This window comes from Limanda limanda, chromosome 16, assembly GCF_963576545.1.
Source record: "Limanda limanda chromosome 16, fLimLim1.1, whole genome shotgun sequence".
Taxonomy (NCBI): domain Eukaryota; kingdom Metazoa; phylum Chordata; class Actinopteri; order Pleuronectiformes; family Pleuronectidae; genus Limanda; species Limanda limanda.
The window spans coordinates 13,404,941-13,427,240 of NC_083651.1; the positions used below are offsets into that span (position 1 = coordinate 13,404,941).

The 22,300-nt window shown below is 43.0% G+C and overlaps 1 protein-coding gene across 1 annotated transcript; it reads right to left on the minus strand.

Annotated features, from left to right (window-relative positions):
- Positions 1–10,222: 10,222 nt before the first annotated feature.
- On the minus strand, positions 10,223–21,242 carry sik1 (salt-inducible kinase 1). Its single transcript, XM_061087970.1, has 14 exons — positions 20,965–21,242; positions 20,271–20,471; positions 20,066–20,182; positions 16,746–16,809; positions 16,463–16,624; positions 15,503–15,627; positions 15,279–15,402; positions 14,964–15,184; positions 14,414–14,563; positions 14,201–14,311; positions 13,885–14,110; positions 13,534–13,788; positions 13,216–13,405; positions 10,223–13,048 (listed from the first exon to the last, which is right to left on the minus strand). The coding sequence occupies exons 2-14, from the start codon at positions 20,421–20,423 to the stop codon at positions 12,532–12,534; spliced, it is 2,415 nt and encodes an 804-aa protein (XP_060943953.1). The 5' UTR covers positions 20,424–20,471; positions 20,965–21,242; the 3' UTR covers positions 10,223–12,531.
- Between the last annotated feature and the right edge of the window lie 1,058 nt (positions 21,243–22,300).

Here is a 22,300-nt window from a genome sequence, read left to right on the forward strand (position 1 = left end):
AGTTTAGCACATTTTTAAATATCAGTAAGAGGAGTTGAAGACAAACAGCATGTGTGTTTAAACGCTGATGTGTATATTCCAGTGCACGTGCGGAGGTGTTTGTGGACGCATGTGTTTATTTGTGCCAGATGAGATGTTGTTCTGACTGAGGAGGTTTTCCGTTTTGGGAGCCCCCGTCCTCCCCATCTGTTTTTACATCTTCTACGTCAATGCCTCCAGACCGTCACTGAGTGAAAGGGTTTTCCCGCTCGATGCCTCCTGAGAGCTGCTGCCAGGCTCGCTTCATCACTGTATGTCTTACGGGCCAATGAGTTTTCCGTTTAAGCTGGAGAGAATACTTCAGTGGAAAAAGTGAATAAACTTCCTCACTGGTCCCTCAACTTCCTCATCTCTTTTGTTTACGCACCCTGGCATTTTCCAAACAGCTTTTTGTGCAGTGCAATAATAAACTCATTTGTAATTGTTTCCCCTCAGTGAAATGGCAAGACCCACATAAGATCCTGACGTCAACAGGATGTGCGCTCACTTCCTTCTGAGCAGAGGCACTCGTTCCTGTCATCTGACTTGCAGTCATGTGGTTGTGCAGTAACTTTGTGCAACAAAAAGACGGAGAGGAAGTAACTCGACAGGGCAGCTGGGGAGAGAGTGACTCCAGCCTTGTAAATGAACAGAGACACGGCCGAGCGGAGGACTCGCAGAGTGACAGACGAACCGCCCGGAAGGATTTGAGTATACCAGACAGAACATAAAGCAACGGACAAAGGGGATGAGGGGACAAAAAGAGGAGCAGGAGGCGCAAATCTGTCAGACGAGACTGTTAATTACCTCGACAAAATTCTGCAGAGCCTTATGACTGCCAGGCTGGAACAAACTATAGCTCCTTGTCTCAAATAATCAGCTCTGCTAATGCCAACCCTTGCCCCCTGACTGGACCCATTTCTCTGCCCTCCGTCTGGCTGCACAAACGCTCATGACCCACTTAGAGAAGCTTACACACACACACACACACACACACACACACACACACACACACACACACACACACACACACACACACACACACACACGCACGCACACACACACACACACACACACACATACACACATACACAGAAAGAGACATATCTCTACAATCAGCTCTGAGAAACAGCTCAGAGAAATGAAAGGCAGACTTGTTAGCTTTCCTCAGACTTGTCGGCTGCATTGTGAGGCCAGTTCTGGCCGATGGCCTCATGTGTCCACTGCAGCGGCGAGTGTTGACAGAGGTAAACAAACAAGCTGCATCCAGTCCGAGCTGAGACAAAGAGCCAGTCATTGAGAGGAGAGAGTGTGAGGAGGCCACTCTGACCGATAACCCCCCAAAACCAGCAGCAATTTATGTGTGTGTGTCTGATTATATTGGATCTCAAACACAAAAATGAATTTCTTCTTATTAATGTTCAGTTCATACGGCCATGGGGTAGGTCGGGGTTGCTCGAAAGCAACATTACATCACAAGTCAGCTGCAGCCCTCCTTCCTGCATAGTCACTGCACAGTCATGAGGGGGATGAGGATGACTGCACATGTGCGCCCCAGTGGGTTGGATTCTCGGAAGATCTATCCAGGAATATTGATGAAACCACACAGTGTGTCTTGAAAAACATATGCAGGGACCAATAGATGTCTCAAGTTTCAAAAAGTAATTTTGGGCAAAAAAACAAACTATCAGGGAATCTCTATAGCTGAGAGTCTTCGCTTCACATGACTTCAATGGGGAAAACACCAAATAATTGTGTTCAACTTAATTGTATCAAGTCACACATATACAATTTCTAACTTTAATTTAGAAGAACTTAATTCATTTGTGTGGTACCAATTGAAGGGTCATATAAATCATTAAGATACATCATCTGGGAACCATGAAAGTCTGCACTTTATGTTCCATTCCAATAATTGATGAGATAAACAACTCATGTCTCTTTGTGGTGCAGGAAGGAGTCTGGGCAGCACTAATACCCATGATACCTTCCCGCAGCATGTGGTCATGTAGCGACAAAGTAGCAGCGTTCTCTCCGGGTTCACGAGTGAAACAGGAGCTGGAGGCCGACGAGTCAGGCCCTTGTGACGCAGCCGTCACCTGATAACTCCTCCCAAGTTTCCACAGAGACACAACTTCTGACACTCCTGTGTCATGGTGCGAGCAAGTGGTGCGACGAGGGGCTCCGACTGCGTCTGTGATCGCCGTTCCTCCTTGGCTCCATCATCTCTGCCACGCGCTGAAGTGAGAGATGACACAAGGCCAAAAGACAGAGTGGAGTTGATCTGTTCTAGTTCCATGTCTCTGAATCCTTCTGAGAAAACCAGAAATCTCTGTGTGATTGTCTGTCTGTTTTTTTGAGTTTCTCGATAACAACAACAACCCATAAACATGGCGGGGGGTGTATTTCTGAGAAACCTGGTGAATGCATTTCGAGGAATTGCCCCCCCCCCCCCCCTATTTATTTAAAAGAGAACTTCCTGAGATGACATGTGATTTCAAACACAGAATACTCCTTTGTGAGATGGAAAGATACATATTTCTTTGTAAACAGAAATAAAAACACTATCATAATTTCGACAATATCAATTTGATCAATAGCTCTTTTTAAAGACACGTGTATTTCACAGCCTTCACCCAGGAGAAAATATTAGTCTTTAAACCTATTACTAAATTATTGACTCATATGAACTGTTTTAAAATCTTGATATTATTTCTAGCCACATCGTCCATTCTTAACGGGCATAAAACAGCAAATAACATTTTTAAAAACACCAGAATTGATAGAACCTTGGTGGGTAGGTGAGAGTGGAGGTGGAGGTGGAGGTGGAGGGGCTCAACACCGACGGTTTGTTTGTGGTTTGTGCGTTTGTGTGTGTGACTGTTTAGAGGGAGACCAATTCAGCACACAGCTGCTTGATGAACTCAGTATGAGACAGTGATGGAATGTGATGCCTGTAATGGAATGCTCACACAGTCGCCAAAGCCTGCTGTACAATATTAACAGAGTCCAAAGTGCGTCATAGCTCTCACAGCTGACTGTGTGTGTATATGTATGTGTGTGTGTGTGTGTGTGTGTGTGGGTTTGTGTAAGTGTGTGTGTCCCTTTAATCTTTCTCTCTACTGTAGTGCCACACCGGTCTTGTGGTGGTGAAGTATGAGCCTCAAAATCCAAGTCCCTGGGTGGTGTCGCCATAGAGACGGGAACAATGGCAGCGCTGCACATTCACCTCATATTAAGGGCGAGTGCTACGTCAAAGATTACAGCTCTGACTGCAGCACCAGAGGGTGGAGACAATTAGTTATAGGGTGTTTTGAAGACATAAAAACTTTCTGCTGGTTTTAATTTGACGGGATAATGATGATCATGATAACAATTACAGTCAATCCACAGTATACTATATTATTATAGGATGAAGAGCAAGAGTCAAGTCATTGGTTTAGACATTTTGAGCAGTGGTGTAGCATCCGTGTGAATCTGGAATCCTATCTCCTGGAGATACATTCATATAACGTTCAGTTCATGTTGGTTTACGTCTGATGGGGATTTGTTTTGTTTTTCATGTGAAAAATAGGGAGACATCCCATCATTGTCTGTCAGCATTAAAGTTGTCAGGTATTTAGGGGATAATGTGTCAAAATAAAAGTTTTGCACCATACATAAACATCGTACCGGCATTAAAATAAGGTGTATAAATATCCATATGAAGCTGGAATTCTGTCTCCTGGAAATCACATTTATATAAAACTAATATGCATGAAAAAGTATGATGTTAAGAAAATGTCAACGTGATCAGATACATTTTCTTTTAACAGTTTGAGCAAAGATTTGTTTTTTCGTTATCTTAAGAGTCGTAAATATGATGCTCATGAATGTATTAGCAAAATGTTCCTGGACAACATGTTTGTTTCGTTTCAGAAAAGGAAGTAGGTGTTTCAAATCAATTTCTGTGAGACAAAAGCGTTTTTTCTCTACTTTCGTCTGATACAGAAACCCGTGACAGTTTCATAACTCATTCAACCATTCCAAACACAGCTGTACATCTACCAACATCTCTACAATGTAAAGAGTGGAAACACTGGGCGAGAGGTGGGGTACACATAGGATAGGTTGCCGGCAATTGTCCGAAATGTAGAAGGATAACATTTTCAGGAAACATAACAGAGCAGTGAAACAAATGATGAATGAAATGTGAAAACTCAGTTAAACTTTTTTTTAAATACCATGAAAATTGGTACAGTTTGGTCGGCTGCCAGTGAAAATTCTTCTTGAGGCGTGGTTCTGCTGAAAGGAAACTCCCTGTAGTCATTGCTAATTATTTGTTCCAGCTCTAATAACATAATGTGACCCAGCTACAGGAGATAATGCTAATTCCGCTGCTGGGTGTGTTTAAAGGTCATGAAACTTAAACTTCATATAAACCACGTACCGAGTACCTGTGTACGCACATAGCTCTCATTAACAGGTGACGCAGTACCTGCTGTACAGTATCACTTGTTAGTGACCTTAACGTGTCAGACAAAGCTAAAAAAAGATCTGTAGAGCAATGCAAAACAACCTGCCCAGGTTGTTTAAACAGTCATTGTTTTCCGGCCTTTGTTATTTACTTCAACCAGATTTCCTATCAGCTCAGTTTTTATGCTCAGAATCACTGATTGTACTCAGACAGCATTACAATGTCAACAACGTTCTATTATCGCGGGATATTTTTGCCAGATAATTAGTTAAATATGACATGTTCACATGGTCTCCCAGGTCTATTCACACAATTATTTTTTAATTCTGGTCTCCACCAACTCCTGAGAGAAATATCAGGCTCTTTAGCTGCTTAATGATCCACTTCATCAGTAATTAGCTCTCCGGTTTTTTTCTATTGGACAAAACAATGCTCTGAGGCAGGCAGATTAATCTTTACAAATGACCTTTTCACATTGTTTTAACATTATTATTGATTAAAGCCACTTTAAAATCAATGATCAGACTCAAAAGGAAGAAAACCTAGGGTGCGACAAATAGACATGACCCTGATAATGTAGCACCATATTAAATTGGATATATGCTGTTCGATATATTTTCTCAGACTTTCACTCATTTTACGGTCGGACCGAATTTCGGCTTTGGTTTGCGTCATTTGCCGCAGAGTGGACAGTGTTCCTCACCGGCTGTTGGACGAATTTCTGACATGTCCGAATACTTGTGAGAAATGGCATCGCCCCCTCTTTTTAAATGTTCAGCCACACAGAATTACACAAATGGTCAATTCAGCACATTTCCCCTTTTTTTACCATTTCAAAAGCTCTAAAACTTTGATTTCTTTGAAAATAAGTCTGGAGGGGCAGACAGAAAAATCGTGACTTTCGAATTTCCATAGCAGAATTTCACAAAACAAAGGCTGAAATAATCCTTTATGCCGGTTTGGAGTAGTCTCTTTGTCAGCTGTGTCCATTACTGCTAATGTGTCCTGCACAGTTTGTACAAAAAAACAAAGGTCATTGCTCATTTTAACAGCAAAAATCTCAAAGCTTTTTGTGGCTGTTTTCCTCTTCGTGTGTGTGAACTGAGTGGAGCTAACTTTGTAATGCACGGTTTCGCTGTACACATCCGAAACATGTTTGTTTACTCTGCTGTGAACGTCCACGAGTTCCACAAATCCTCTGGTATTCGTACTCATCCTGCCAGAGGGCTCGGTTATTGGCAGTGACGCATGTGTACAGTTCGTCGCTCACGTACACACAATTAGCGGGGTGCTAATCTCACCGCGAGGGGAGAGCTTCAAAAGCCGCCAAATTGGCTTGGTAGAGAACATTTTCCCCATTGTTTTTTTGAATCTGCTTCACAGCACATTCAGACCAGTGGTGCACTTCATAGTTTCTTATGCAACAGTCCTTGTGACTGTTACAGTATCACTGGCATTTTGACTCTGAATTTCCCTTTTGTCATCAAAGGTTCACTTGGATTTTTTTGTTTTTACATTCCACAGTTGCACTTCTTCTCTCCAGCGTTTGCTTTTTCCCCTAAACTTCTGTCTCTTCTGCTTTTGCCCACATAAATGATTCTGGGAAACCTCTTTGCTCAATAGACCTTTCACTTTTGATAAGTGAATTACTTATTCAAAACGTCTGAATGTTTAATGTAGAGCTGTCTGTGTGTTGAACCGTGGATTATTTTGTGTGGGTGTTTGTATATGGAACAGAGTAGGAAGTGAGAGAGGTCCATCTGAGTACGCCTCACTCTCAAGTGCGTAACAGTCCAGGCCAAATCCCCAAATGCCTTGAAAGTCCCTTTTTACTCTCAGCCGAGAACTTTTCTCTTCCACTTTGTTGTAAGTACAAACATCCAAGTATTGTACTTCAAGTTCAAGGCTAGCGCTGTTCAAAAAACTTTCTCACAGATTTCATACAAAGTTCACAAAACAACAACAATAAAACAGGGATCATGACACTGATTATTCCTCTATTATTGTTCAACTGACAAATTAAAAACATGTCAATGAGCCAAACCAATGTGTTAAGGGACATTTTTTCATACATACACATAGAAGTTTATTTTCACTCCAATACTCCCAATCACACTAAATGTATTCATCCACAGCTGACAATATATAGTCGTAACTCTACAGTTTCAGATTTAACACAGCTAAATATATCAGCTCTGGAACCAAACTCCTGTTCCTGAAAACACTTCACCCTATAACCTTATAACCCTCATCGAGCGTTAAATATATAAACACGTGACATGTGGTTTATTACTCTGTGAAATGTGGTTGTAAGTGGATATCAACGTGACTGTCAACAGCTATAACTCCTCCTGAGGTCCTCAAGAACTGGAGGCTGTTCAATAAACAGATACAACAGCAAACGTCTTCATGAGAGAATATGTACGTTAAGTACCACTAAAACATTATACAACATTATAGTTTGTAAAATGGGGAGGATTAAAGTAAATAATCACCTGCAATGGTTTATTGTATGAGTTGGTTGAAATGCTATATACACAGCAATTCATTGTGAAAAAAAATATCATAACAAAATACACTACACCACCAGGCCTTTTTTATGCATGATGTTTAAATTTCAGTTTCAACACTTTAAAATGAATTTGGTTGATATTGTTTTTGCAGTGTTGATACTTTCAAGTAATTAAAGAATCTGAAGAATCAGAATCTACTTCCTCCGTCAGCGCTCATCTCCAAGTCCTCTTCTCTCTGCACCTCCTCCTGTTTGGCTCCAAGTCATATAGCACTGGGAGCTCAGGGACAAACTGTACAAGTCACACTGAGTCCCGGGTTTCTTCACTCTGGCTGACCCCCACTGAACTGTCCCGACCCTGGAGCTCAGTTTACATGCACATGTACACAACCAACCTTAGAGAGTTAAAAACAGATCACCTCCATTTATCTGTCACAGAGGCAGATACTGAATACTCAGCACACAGACTCTGACAAGAACAATTCAGCTGGGCCTTGGCCCAAGAGCAAGTATGGTGTTTGCAAGATTACATAAGCAGCCGAATGTCGACTTGTTCCAACTGTGATCATGTCAACACATCAGGTGTCAGTAAGTGTTTGGACTTAACAGCAGCCTCTGAAAGTTTCAACACATAACCAATATTTGAAAATGTGAATCAGTCACAGCTCTGAATCCCTCAGCCTGTCAGTTCAATTTCTATGTCCAGAGTTCTTCGTAGGAGTAAATGTTCCGTGTGGAGTTCCACAGGGCTAAAATCTAGGTCTACTACTTTTTCTATGGTACAGTTTTAATGTTAGAATCCATAAGCTTAGTATTGATTTTCAATAAATGGCATGTAGTTTATATCTAGTTTAAAATTGTAGTCATTTTAATTGACTGTATCTCCAACACTTGGGGGGAATTGTGTTTTACTGTGTTGGACTCAGATCTACTTTTCCTCCTGTGTGCAAGAAATAAAAATAGAACTGATCCTAACTTCAGCTTTTAGATAATACATGTATAAAACCACTAAGGCGGAATTTATTTGTGTGTGGAACAACAACTTCCCCTTTTTCTGTGAGCAGAAGTAAAAAGTGGAAAACGCACTTGCCAACTGGCCCTGATGTCAAATCAATAGACTGATAGTCACATACATGATTTTTGAGTCTAATTTCAATATCAGTATTTGTATTAAAATATCTAAATATAACATATTGGCCATTTAAAAAAATGTTTGAGCATGTGATGGTTTTTAGGCAAAAACCTATATTTGCCCTTTCTCTTCTGACATTTTCTTTTTAACTTTTCTCTGTCATTTTTGCATTGTTTTAATCATTAAAATTAAGGAAATTAAGTTTCCCTCCTTACAAAATATGTACGGCCTTTTCAATTGTTTTAAGTTGTTTGTTTTCTACTTAATATAAACAGTTTGAGCGGAATTCCATTCATTAAATATGCCTCAACAACAACTCTCAGTATATGTATGGCAAACTTCTATAAATCAGACAGTGTTGTTGAGAGCTTGTTACAAAGAGCTTGTCGGTTACTACAGGGTCAAGTCTTCGGCAGCAGCTGATGACAGTTATGCTTGTGGTGGCTGGACATCTAATGCACAGTGCTCCTTTCATCCTGAGCCTCCAGGAGCACATTCCTGAGGTTAAATGCCAAATGTCAAGCCATATGTTACAATGTGTGGGACTATTTTTGAGTTGACGATTTGTGGTGGATCATCACCCTGTAAATCTGTACATGCAGTGAACAGCAAATCAACGCATTGCTGAGTTTGGAACAGGCGGCACCCTGTTGGGTCCAGTAGAAATTAGAAAGGCGATTCACCACTGTCTTAGTCTCTAATATAAGTGCAGATAATGAGTGAGCAGGGAGAGAAGACGAGTGCAGCAGAGTTCACTTGGCTCTCGGATGGTTGGCTCCGGTAAATTCTGCTCAGACGTCAGACACCTGTCCGTTCTCAGTTTCATGAATAGCCGACCAGCAGGAGGGTCGCGGGGGTCTGATGCATCATCGCTCTGCATCATAGCAGAGGATGATGTGCATCATCACTGTGCCTGAACATCAGTGACTGGTAGAAGCAACAGAAACTTTTTTTACAGTAAAATACTGTCACTAACGGTCAGTGTTTTATGATCCTCTATTGACTTACAGTAAGATTGGCTGGTTTTATATTAATCAAATAAAATGGATAAAATAACATAATTAAGCAACATTCACATTATCATGAGTTACACAGTAATAACATTATTTCCTTATGAGTTACTGATAATTTCCAGTTATACCAAAATATATTACTTTCTTAAAGGGATAGTTTGCCCAAAAATGAAAATGCACTCATTTTCTAATTACAACTATGCCGAACATGGGGTGGGTGAAAGTGTTTGAGTCCACAAAACAGTCTCAGGGGTAGAGAGTTGCAGCAAAATCCAATATAGTTGAATTAACTGGGGTTTAAATTCTTCAACCGTAAAAAAAGAACAGAAATACAACATAACTTCATACTGCTGCTGTGGTGTCATCCAAGCGTCCGTAAGCCCGACATTCAAATTCGACTCAGCAGCCTATTCACACCATGTTTTTAGCCTAAATGTCCGCTGTTATTCTCAGCCTGGAGCCATGTTCATGTTCTCGCGCACACACCTGACAAACTCTAGCCTCTATGCCCTCGGCCAAGGGGCACGTGACGCTAGCTATCGCAAGCTGGTCTCGTCTTGCGATACTCGTAGGTTCTCGTAATAGCTGCAGTGTCGTGAAGGTCGGGGCTTACGGACGCATGGATGACACCACAGGAGCAGTACGGAGGCTTGGTATGATGGTCACCGGTTACGTCAATTGTGTTTGGCTGCAACACTGTTTACCCCTGAGACTCCTGAAGTTATTTGTGGACTCAAACACTTCATCCACCCCTCCCTATTAGCATAGTGATGAGTAGATAATGAGTGTATTTTCATTTTTGGGTGAAATATCCTTTAAAACTAGTGAATTGACATATTCTAGTATTTGGATCATGAAATTCTGAAGTACAAAATCTATTTAAAAGGCAGAGAATATGTGCAATATAAATATTAAAATTAATTAGCCTGAAGGTGAAAACAAGTCAGAGTTGAGCAAAAAAGCTCTTCTCTTATAATGTTTTTATTTAAACATGATTGATAGTGCATTTGAAAAGTTAGAAAAGTTGATAAAAGACCAGCAACCATCCATGAAGATGTCCATGTTATAAAGAACATTCAAACCACAGCAAGTTTAGGAAGTGAAGTTTATTTAAATAAATAGCCACATAAATAAACAATCTTTCTCAAACTAGCATTCTCTGTCCTTTCGTTTCTCTTCCCACCCTCCACACAACCACACATGCACACACAGACACACACAGACATGCACATGCTCACACAGTCAAGTAACAAATAACAAAATAATAACAAAGAAAAAAAAAAACATGAAATACTTCTTATTATCCAAAGTTTATCAAAAGGGTAATATTACAGATTTGCATCAAGAGTCTTAGTGTTTCAATAGTTTTGTTAAATGTTTTCGTCATCATGAGAAAAAACAAATCGGTAATAAGAAATATGAATAAAGTGCAATTCTTGCTTCTGTTTACACAGCGAGATCAAAGGTCAAAGAAGCTGTCAAAAGGGGACTTCTGAGTGAACAGCCAATAACGGAGGCATCATTTGAATTTCTTCAGTGTAGTGATCAGAGACGGACACCTCTGATTGTGGGTTTGTTCAGAGAAAGGCACATGTGTTGGTTATGAGTGCATTCAACACAAATAAAATGTTGGGTATAAATATCAATACTGCATGTTTCCAACAAAGAGCTTGGTTTGAAAAAAACACTTCTCACTCCTCTACAAGATGTTTCACAGATATGAGAGAACTTGCTGAACGTCCGATATCAAACGTCTCCTGCAGCTTTCTAACACATCATCTGCACAAAAACATCCATCATTTGTACCAATTTCTAGCCACTTAATGGACAACTGAAGAAAGTTTCACTTACAGCACAACATGGTATTGCTATGTTTTCACTCTGCATATCTAGAAAAGTACAAAAAACGAATACCACCACGGTCCTGACAGTAACAGCTGGAGATATTCACATGTGTAGCGTTAAGGTTTGGTGGCGACGGGAGTTTTCTTTCTCACAGCAAAAGCTAAGGAGAACATGTGGAAATGCGAGCGAACCACCGTGCTACATGTTCAGACAGCATTCAAAGTGAAAAGTCAGTAGTGTATCTGTGAGAGATCACCCAGCTCTTGTGCGGTTCACACTTTGGTTAAAAAAAAACAAAAACACACCCAAGAATGCTGCGTGCAGAATCAGCCTTTTGAAATGCCTTCTAGTCTCTTCCTCTCAATTTTCTACAGTGTCAAGTTAATCAGTAACGTAGCTCGTACCGTTTGTAGTCAGCTAGCTAGCACAGCGAGGTCAAACAGACAAGTTGAGAATCAAACAAGCCTCAGGCATTTACATTTTGACCATCCTATGTAGAGTCTTGCCTTTCCTGTGTATTTCAATTTGAAATATTGCACTGCTCCCACAGTCTTTGCCTTGTCCACATGAAAAATGTCATTCCTCTGGTACTCTGGGATCAACGTGTTGTTTAAAGTTATTTTTCTGTTTCCAAATTCTTGCCTGAGGTGGTAGTACAAGCATCTAACAAGAAGTGCTTTTCGAATAAGGGGAACACGGATCGGAGAATCCACATACTGTGCGTAAGGTGCTATCGAGCTGACGGATGTACCTATTGTGCTTTGCTCAATCAGCTACACTCTCTCTTCCTTTAGTTTTGGCTGATGAGGATGCAGCAGTCTTTTTGCAGCTTGAGGTAAAAGCAGCATTTGCGTAGCTAAAATAATCCTGCACAGAAAATAAAAGGAAATCACAGTTTCAATACAAACCAAAATTGACCCCATAAGTGAATGTATGTAAGCTTAGGACACAATAATGCATGGTCATTGCACTGCTACAGAGAGATGTGTCTTTAGAAAGGCGAACATTGTGGGAAAAATGAAAAACCAAAAAGGAAAGAGAGAATTTTGGTCTTCTGTCCAGTCAAGTGAAAAAACATCGAGAACCGGAAATGACACTTAAAAAAGAACGAGGAAGATGGAGCCTTTCTTTTTTCAGAAAATGAAAAAGTAGACTTAGACAGCATCGACATATGTGAGACATAACACATCGGCTAAAGTCAGCTCTCACTTCATTCAAGTGAGTCCGTCAGGAGGCTGGATGAGAGTCTTTCAGTCTATTATTGCTTCTCTGGCTGCCCGATACATATTGAACACCTCATCCAGAGTTTGGTTATTGCTTAGTCTTTAGCTTATATGATATCAAAAGCTTAAACACAACATACACCCATGTGTACAAGATGTGTAGCCCGTGATGGATAATAAAGTGTACGTTTTTCGGTTGCATTTGTTCTTTCTCCTTTCCTTCCTTCCTCTTGTTCTTTTATCTCTTCTTCTTCTTCTGTGCTCAAAATCAAGTCTTTTTTGCAGTCTCCACAGAGAGAGAGCAGTTGTTGGTCTCGAACATGGCGGATGTTCTACTTCACCATCACACAGCTACTGAGCGGCTGCTGCCCGGCCAGTCCCAGGTCCTGCAGGTCGGGATCTGTGCCAGGGACCCCACCCGGGCTCCACACCACCGGCCTGGACAGGATGGGGGAGATGCCCTGCGTTGCAGACTGGGGCGGCTGCTGGAGGCTGGAGTGGGGAGGAGGGCTGGGTCGCTGGCTGATGTGCAGGCGAGCCTCGAGAAGGTAAGCAGCTGAGGCCACGGGGGACAGCGAGGACGAGTAGCAGGACGAGGAGGAGGAGGAGCAGACGCTGGAGGAAGTCTCCAGGGTTTGCTGCCAGGGGCTTTGCTGTGCACCCACTGCAGGTGGTTGAGGAGGCAGGGTGGAGGTGGTGGGGGTGTAAAACATGGAGGAGGGAGCAAACACTGTAGTTGGCGGAGGAGAGGGCGACTGGTGCTGCGCCAGAAAAAGCAAGGGATTCTGGGTAGGTCCAGTCTGAGCTGCTTGGACCTGAGGCTGCGGCTGGTGTTGGATCTGCAGCATCCTGGAAAACAGAGACAGAAGATCGGACCTATTATAGGGGAGGACTGTTTCGAAACTGTACTTCCCAAAATGCTTTGGGGCATATAGAATATGATTTTTTTCCTCAGGTGATTTCCTTACACTTTCGACACCTTCTGCGCTTCATGATCCAATTTTTCAATGGCTCACCTTTGCTGGTGCAGCACCTCCTCCAGCATGCTGCGGTGCTCAGAGAGGGCGGGACCCATCGAACCTCGGCTGCCGCGGTTAAAGGAGAGGGGAGGGACAACCTGCCTCGTCAGACCCTTGATCTTATTTAATCCCAGAAGCCCTTTAGTACGTGTGTTTTTCCTCAGCTGCTGGCGGAAAGCTTTGAGGCCTGCAGAAAGAGCGTGGGAAAGGGTTACACAATGCTACTACTCTGATCCTTCACTGGGACACAGTAGATGTGAGGAAAAAAACTTGAATCGGATTAAACAGTCGATGCTCAAGTTCGCGATCCTGTACCTTGTGTGAGAGAGGTGTCCGAGGCTCGGCGACCCTCCTGGAAGCTGGCGGCGGGCAGGCTGCCCTGGGCGGGGGGGAGGAGGTGGGAGGAGAGGCTCAGAGGAGCTCCTGCTAGCAGCAGAGCTCCACCTTCAGCCCCAGAGGCCGGATGTGTTGACATCTCACCCATAGCAGCCTGTAAAGCACGGGCGGGACTGGATGAGGACATCAGGCAGCTGTCAGAGGAGGCACCATCAGAGGGACTGACCACGATACCTAGATTTTAAAAGAACAGTGAAGGAATTAGATCAAGTGGTGCCGATAAAGCGAGGATTAAAATGTGCCTTTGTCATATATGTCTGTCATGCTCACATGGAGGGCTGCACTGGTGGAAACGGGAAGACACCTCAGCCAGAGTGTGTCGGCGGTAGGTGGTGGTGGGAGGGAGCAGGGGCCCAAGAGCTTGCGAAGCCTCCTCCTCCTCCAGGTCTCGGGGTCGCACCTCCTCGCTGATGCTCGTCTCCAGCAGGCTGTTGGGTGAAATGGAGCGATTCCAGAGCAATCTGTTAAAGCTGGCCTCCACTGGAAACACCACACGCTGAAACAGAGGCGGGACGACCGTGAGCCACTGAGGGGGGGGGGACGTCTGAGCTGCTCAATGCTGTCAAGTTTGAGTGAATGTGTTTACCTGGAACAATCCCCCTTGATCACACTCCATCTCCGGGTACAGAGGGGGAGTACTTTTGGCCCGAATTGAAAACGCTGTGGTCCTAAAGCTGTCAGTGGACTCCATTATGACCTGGGGGCAAACAGAGAGCACACAGCGTTTCAGATCTCGAGTTCATTTTGCAGGTTGGATCAGGACTAGTCTGAGCTCGGTACACCCAGCTGGAGTGCTCACCTCTGGGCCAGTGGAGTCTGAGGTGCTCCTGGGTCTCTGGCTCCAGGTTCCACACTGGCGGCTGAGCTGCTGGGTGCGATGCTCTCTCACTCTCTCCAGCAGCAGATAGTAGATCGCCGAGAAGTGATTGTAGCTGCTGCTCTGCAGAGACTGAGGGGAAAAGGATGGAAGACAGTAGATTAGTGGTTTGGCCACTTTGTTTACTTTCTGTCGCTCCTAAACCGAGTTTATATCCATCCCTTAGTCTCTTAATAGCTTTCCTCTGCCCTCCACCTCTGTGTTTGTCTTTGGGTGAAAGTCTGGGACGACTGTAAAAATAATCTGTTTGGTCACAACAAAATGAGAGGTTGTTTCTGCTATTGAAAATAGAAAGATAACTGTCCTAGAAAGCTGAGTGATGAAGCATGCAGGGATATATGATGGCCCCTAATGTGATGCCACACAAGTCTGACCTCACTTCATGAAGTCACCTGAAACTGTGAACTCTCTGTTTGTAATGCGACTATAAAATTCTCACAATAAAACAGCAATTAATTTCTCGTTCAGTCACCTCAATAGTCCTCTGACGGTCGATGCCCAGTGTGTTCATGATGCCCAGCACGGGCTCACTGTAGTCGCCCAGGTTGGAGTTGTACTCGGTGAGCGAGTGGCTGAGGGTCTTTTGGGCGGCCGTGGGGTCCGCCAGCATCCAGCGGTGCTGCTTGATCTGGGCAATGCTGATTCTCTTGGCCGGGTCCACCACCAGCATCTTACGGATGAGGTTTTCACAGTCTGGGGGACAGGAGAAACAAATGGCTGTGAGCAATTTGCATTTAGATAGAATTGGTAATAGGCAGTATTCGTCAGATGTCAGACTGATGGTTACCTTGGGACATGAAGAAGGGGATTCTGAATCGTCCCTCTGTGACTCTCTGTCTGAGCGCAGGAAGGCTGGGTCCGTCGAACGGAAGAGAACCGCACACAAGAACGTAAAGTACCACACCGAGGCTCTGTTAAGAAATAGCGAAAAAGAAAACGTTTAGCGTTTTACATGTTGATGGTTATCTTTTATTGATTCATGACGTCTATATTCTCTTTATGCAAACTTACCCAAATGTCAAGGTGAGGCCCCTCATACTCTTTTCCTTCAAACACCTCAGGGGCGGCGTAAGGTGGGCTGCCACACCATGTAGACAGAGGGTCCCCTGCATTGTAGAAGTTTCCGAATCCAAAGTCTAGAAGACACATGAGGACACACACCACAGTTGTGTTATTCAAACTTGTTTGTTTTCTCTGCATTCCAGTGTCAGCTGCTTAGGGCACTGGGACACATATGGGTTTTCTTCCTTTCACAACAGTGTCTTTGTGTAATTTGTCATTCTGATGATGAGGTATTCACAGCCTAGACCACATCAAGCTAATCTTAACATATCCCCATATACTTTCTCACAAAAGATCAGTTGTCTGGCTCTGCAATGAGAGTTGAGCAGGAATATTTCTTTATGCAAAAGTGTCTGTTTGTGCTTCAAAGTCATTTCAACTGTTCAACATTAGTCTTGGTTAAATGAGTCAATTATTCGCACTTAATTAGCAGAAAGGTAGCACGACAATGGTTTAAAAGCACATGAATAAAACTATCTCCGGGCGAGGACTGAACAGAATACTGATGTGAGATCAGATTAAGGAATGGTTTTCTAATAAAAATCAACTCTACCAGATGATCAAGTGAATGACTAATCTCTTTGGACAAGCTTTTTTCTCTAAATATTCTATAGACTGCATCTGCTGCAAATAACATACTTGCATTACATTTTGTATAGATTACCAGTTATTAACAGAGGAAAAGCATCTTTGGTTTGAGTTGGTTTTGTCTGGTTGACACTTTTATTCTTTGTTTTTTGATAATTGAACAACTGTATATGCTGTGATATAGTATATCAATTTAAAAGGCTCTATGTCATGATGTTAAAAATGTAAATAAAAATATTGTGGGGAGAAAAAATAATCAACACTCCCATCATAAATCATCTTGTTACCATGGCAAAGGTGAACAGTGTATGAAAGACCTACCAGCCAGTTTTATATTCATGTTGGAGTCCAGCAACAGGTTCTCGGTTTTTAGGTCGCGGTGGACGATGTGGTGTCGATGGCAGTAGTCCACCGCCGTGAGAATCTGCCAAAACTTATTTCGTGCCTCATCTTCACTCATGCGGCCATTTGAGGTCAGGTGGTCTGCAGGGGAGAGAATGTTCCAAAACTGAGTCAGGCATATTGGGGTGCTCCATTTGTCAAAGTATCAGGATCAACAGATCCAGAATACTCTCTTATTTGCAAATTTGAGAGCTGAACTCACCGAACATCTCTCCGTTGCTTGCGTACTCCGTCACGATGTACAGCATGTCTTTGGTCTCCATGACCTGAGAGAAGGGGAAATGAAAAGAAAAGGGTTCATTTTAACTGGGACATGGGCAGCTGGTGTGACGAAGAATTTTTGTTTTGTTCCAAGACCTTTCCGTTGAGCCTGCTCTAGGCATTTCTTTGAATGGGACATTTATTTTATACCCAGAGAAATCCCCTTCTCATACTTCTCCATAGAGTTGTTCCACTCACACAAATCACCCTGGATTTCCATGATATGTCCCGTTGCACAAGCAGGCCGCCAGCAGCTTTCTGTGTGCTTTTTTATAATGTCTGGTTAAAATCCTGTTTATACCCGTAAACTCAGTCCCAAACAGTAACACTCAGACAAACATATATTAAATGGTTAGAACTGTTTCCCTGACACTGGTAAGAAGCTTGGAACTGAATTTCAAGCTACCCCTGTATTATGATTATCTTGAAAACAGAGATAAATGCACACAGGCTGTTTACACGGGTTCCGTCGAAGGCATCACAAAAACCATCAGTGCGATGGCGCAGTGCACTTCGTGGGCCTGGAAGACACGCTGTGAACAATACTTTTCAGGAGCTCATAGAAGCCTCCCATTTCCTGGGAGAGCCATCCGGATCCAAGCAGTTCCGCTTAAAAGGTTCCACAACAAAACAATTTTTTCGGCAGATGACAAAGCCCTGTCTGGGCGACGCTGCCAGCCAGCTCTAGATTAAATGTCACTAAATTCCACTGAATGGTGGAGCGTGATTCTTTTCAAGCCACCAGGCCCCTGAGAGAGCCGAGCAGAGAATGATTCAACGCACAGATGCCTCCGAGCGGCCAGTAGTCTTAATCTGTGAGATAGGGCAGCTCTCTGGGGCTGTCACCTTGAGGTGCGGGTGACGTCATGGCTCTGAAGAACAGGCACAGCACGTCAAGGGCCATCAGCACCCAACCCCCCAACCCACTTCCTCCAGAAGCAGGATTAACTCCTTATCATCCAGATTTTGCCATTTTCTTTGCCATTAAGTAGCTTTAAGGAGATGTTTTACATTTGTAAACTCAGGGATCTCCACTATAATTTAAAATATTTTTTTATAGGTATGCAAAAATGTGTGAACCATGGCATTTCAGCAAAATTTCTACCGACCACCCCCGAGTGGGAGCGGGGGATTAAAGAAGATAAAGAGCAGAGCGGTTGCTCGTTGATACAAGGTCAAATAGAGGATGAGACAAAGACAGAGGGAAGGAGTTTTTCAATGATCCTTGACAATAAAGGGGAAAAAAACCATTTTGTTCCCATGAGACCACGTGGGAGAGTGGAAACAGCAGCTGATTCATCAGGACCAGAGATCTCAGACGGCTCCCCAAAAAACTGCAGCAAACAGGAAGCAAGGCTTGGATCACAAGATGTTCCTGTTACTCACCAAGTACCAAGCATCTGACTAACATTACCTCACCCAAGGGCATGGAGACATTCACAGGGACGCAGGACACACAGGGCACAGACAGACAGAGCTCACCCAAGTTGGTTTATAGATCCAATGTATACAAATATAATCTAACGGTTCATATTCTCTTGATATGATCACATGTTGAGATCTATAGGTCATTGATAGCGTTTGGTTTTTTGGAAATGGGCTTCTATCGAACAAAGATCATTTGACCTCTGACTCGGTTTTTAATTCCAACAAATTAGTTTTGTACGCTTCACACACATTGTGCCATTAAACATCACTGCCACTGAATTCCAACAGCTGTTATACTGTATTATCCCTGAATGGAAACGCAGTTAAAACCTCTCAGCTGGTTAACGTCTCTTTGTCCCCTCATCTGAGAGCTGTATTGTATATTATTAAACACAGATTTTAATGTATCATCACTTTGTAATATATCTTACTAATGTATTTTCTGGTCCTACAATTATATTATGGTTCACTGATCTAATATTTTTTATCTTATCTGACTTCTTAACAACATATACAAAAAAGAAATGTCACATCACTGACCCATACGTTACATGACATATTTCTTGAAAGCACTATTTCTGTAAATAATATGATGCTGTTGAGGCATTTTAACATATAATTATCAGTTTCATTATTGATTAATCCATTCATATTGTTTGGGATAAGTCAATTTATCATTTCATATATGAAATGTTGGAAAATAATTAAAACAGATTTGGGGTTTCCTTAGGCCCAAAGATGTCTTTAAAATTCTTGTTTGGTTTGATCAAAAACACAAACCACAATGATATTTAATATTTAGTAATTAAGAATTATCAAAATACCATTAATGAGTAATTGTTTCTGCTCTATATTGTTCTGATAATGGATTATCTACACCCAGCTTCTACTACGTATAAAGGTTTATATTGTGAAGCTCTTATTTTATGCATGAAAAATAAGTGAGCACTGTTCACCTTCAGATATGAATTAATTATAGAGTTAAACAAAGGGCAGGAAGAACAAAAATGAATTACAAAAAGAGGATTTGCATGTTCATTTTCTTAAGTTTGTTTTTTGTTTACCAGCAGGCATGTGGCACTGCACTCGCAAGGTCGGCTCAGGGCGAAAAAGGGAATTCTTCCCACTAAGTCCTCAATTTAATTAAATGTAAAGCGACGCTGTGGGGAGTCCTACTTCACGTGAAGAGCAGACACATTGTAGTTGGCTCGAACAGATGCTAAGTGGGCTTAAGGCTCAGACCAGTGGTCAGAGCGTTAACCAGTCTGTTCTGACCGCCCTGCTTCCCATATCTCTGCAGTCACCGCTGACATTATACAAAAGAAAACATCTGAGAAATGCATTGTTCCCTGGTGCCCATGGTAATTCTAACTGTGACACAAACACACAGAGTCAGGCACACCAATGCACACAGGGAGAGGTCAAATGGATTGCACTAATGCCGCTGTGCTGTCCTCATGATTCAATGTGCTCTGAGAGTCAGCAGCTCCAAACAAGCCAGTGCAAACCACCTGGACAACAAATGACCCTTATTTGTGCCACACACAATGACACTGCTGCATCCACATGTCAAAAGTAATGAGGCACAACGCTGTGCACCACAACATTGTTACTGGGGGGAAAAACACATTTGTCTCCCACTTTCGAAGCTCTCCGCCACATTGCACTTGACTCCCTTGCACACAGAGCCTTCCAGGCTGCAGGGGTTTGGAGACACTGCTTATGTGATACCAGTTGAATAACACACGGCTCAACTCCCACAGCGTTGGGCGCACACACACACACATGCATGAGAAACAGACCCACAGCAGGAAGGTGAAAGTTGATACACACCTGGTAAAGCTTGATGATATGGGGGTGGTTCAGCAGCTTCATGATCTGCACTTCTCTGTAAATCTTCTCCAGGTTGGAGGGATTCAGCCTGGTCTTATCAATAATCTTTATGGCCACCTGAGAAGAAAAACACAGAAACATTTAATATATAAGATTATACATCTAAAATACACACAGGCCGACACTAAGGAGAAGAGACGCTGACCTGTGTTTTGGTGACTTTGTGTCTGGCCAGTTTCACCACTGCAAAGTTGCCTTTTCCCAGCGTGCGGATAATCTCGTAGAAGCCGACCTGCAGCGGTCTTCCCTGGGCAGAGCTGGACTGAGTCCCCCGGCTCTTCTCCGTCATGATCACCATGCTGCGCCAGGCCGACGGTACACAGTTGGAATGAATTTAGGCTCGAACCTGCAGAGACAGAGTTGCAGAATAAGTATATCTGGTAGATTCTGAATATTAACAGATATGAATGTTTTACATTTATTGGGCGAATGCTTTTATCCAGGGTTTGCAAAAAAAATAAGAGTCAGTATTTGTGCGTCTGCGGTGCACAAGTGTGAGAACTCTCTCGCATTATTGGTGAGTTCAGTGCATGCGGGGAAAATAAGCGTAGAGTCAATAAGGTGCTAAAATGTTCTTTATAGTTGAACAGTATTGGTGAAAATAAAGGAATTTTTTTTTAGATTTTTTTTTCAATTGTTGTGTATTTTTAATTTCTTTTGATTTGTTTTTAAGTGTGAACAAATAACTAAAAATGGTTAAATGTTTCCTAATGTGTTAGTTTCTGCTGATAAAAAAAGCGCAGGAGGTAGAATAAAGCCCAAAGTTCCATAGATAAGAAGTTGAGTTGAGTGAAACGAGTCCAGCTGTAAAAAGTGACAATTCAAAAGTGCAGTTTTACCTCAAACAGCGGACATGGAGCTTCTTCTCTCGCAGTTCACACGGATCTCAGAGGAAGCGGCTACCATTCCACAGCAGAGACAAGTGTCCACCGGCACCAGCAGAGCGCGGAACCACAGCAGAAGACAACTTGTCCTCCTCCTTGTCTCCACTCGGGCTGGTTGGACTTGTTGTGTCCGGGGCCCGGGACTGCGCTGCGGCCGGCGTGTAGCTGTGCGCTCCGGTGGAATGTGGAGCTGAGGGCTTCTGCTGTCACAAGGGGAACTCCTCCTCCCTCCCTCTCTCCCTCCCTCCCTTCCTCCCTCCCCCCCACGCCACCAGAACAAATTGATACCCACCTTATTGACGTCACGCCCGCGTCAGAGCTCTGCGCTGGGTGCAAGGCCGGGCCCGAGCGCAAGGTACGGGTTGCCGGGCAACCGCGCGGCTCGGCGCACGGTGACGCGCGGGCTGATGGTGGGGTTGCTCTGGAGATGGGGACGGTGACGTCAGTCGAGGAGATGTGTCACCACGTGATGTTTCCCTCTGCCGGGGCCGCGGCTCTCGGGTACGCGCACTCTAACAGGAGCCAAGCTACTGGTGATCCACAGTCAGACTGGATCCACTGGTTACTGATATGACACCGTGAGTGGTTAGTTCACCTTTCTACTCTACAGGTTCTACTCTACAGATTCTACTCTACAGATTCTACTCTACTCATCTCATATTCTATTCTATTCGATTCTATCATGCTCAGCTCATCACAAGCTACTGGTGATCCACAGTCAGACTGGATCCACTGGTTACTGATATGACACTGTGAGTGGTTAGTTCACCTTTCTACTCTACAGATTCTACTCTACTCATCTCATATTCTATTCTATTCGATTCTATCATGCTCAGCTCATCACAAGCTACTGGTGATCCACAGTCAGACTGGATCTACCTTTATGATATGACACCGTGACTGGATAGTTCACCTTTCTACTCTACAGATTCTACTCTACACATTCTACTCTACAGATTCTACTCTACACATTCTACTCTACTCATCTCATATTCTATTCTATTCGATTCTATCATGCTCATCACACTCTCTGATCTATTCCATTCTACTCTGCTCTATTCTATGCTATTCTAATCTATTCTATACTCATGCTCAGATCACCTTACTTTTTGATCTATTCTACTCTAATCTACTTTATAACATTGAATTCTACTCATGCTAAGCTCATCACACTTTTTGTTCTATTCTATTCTATTATTATGCTCTGCCCACCACGTCTTATACAATATCCTATTCTATTCTATTGAGCTCATCGCACTGTCTATCCTATTCTAATCTATTCTAGTCTGTG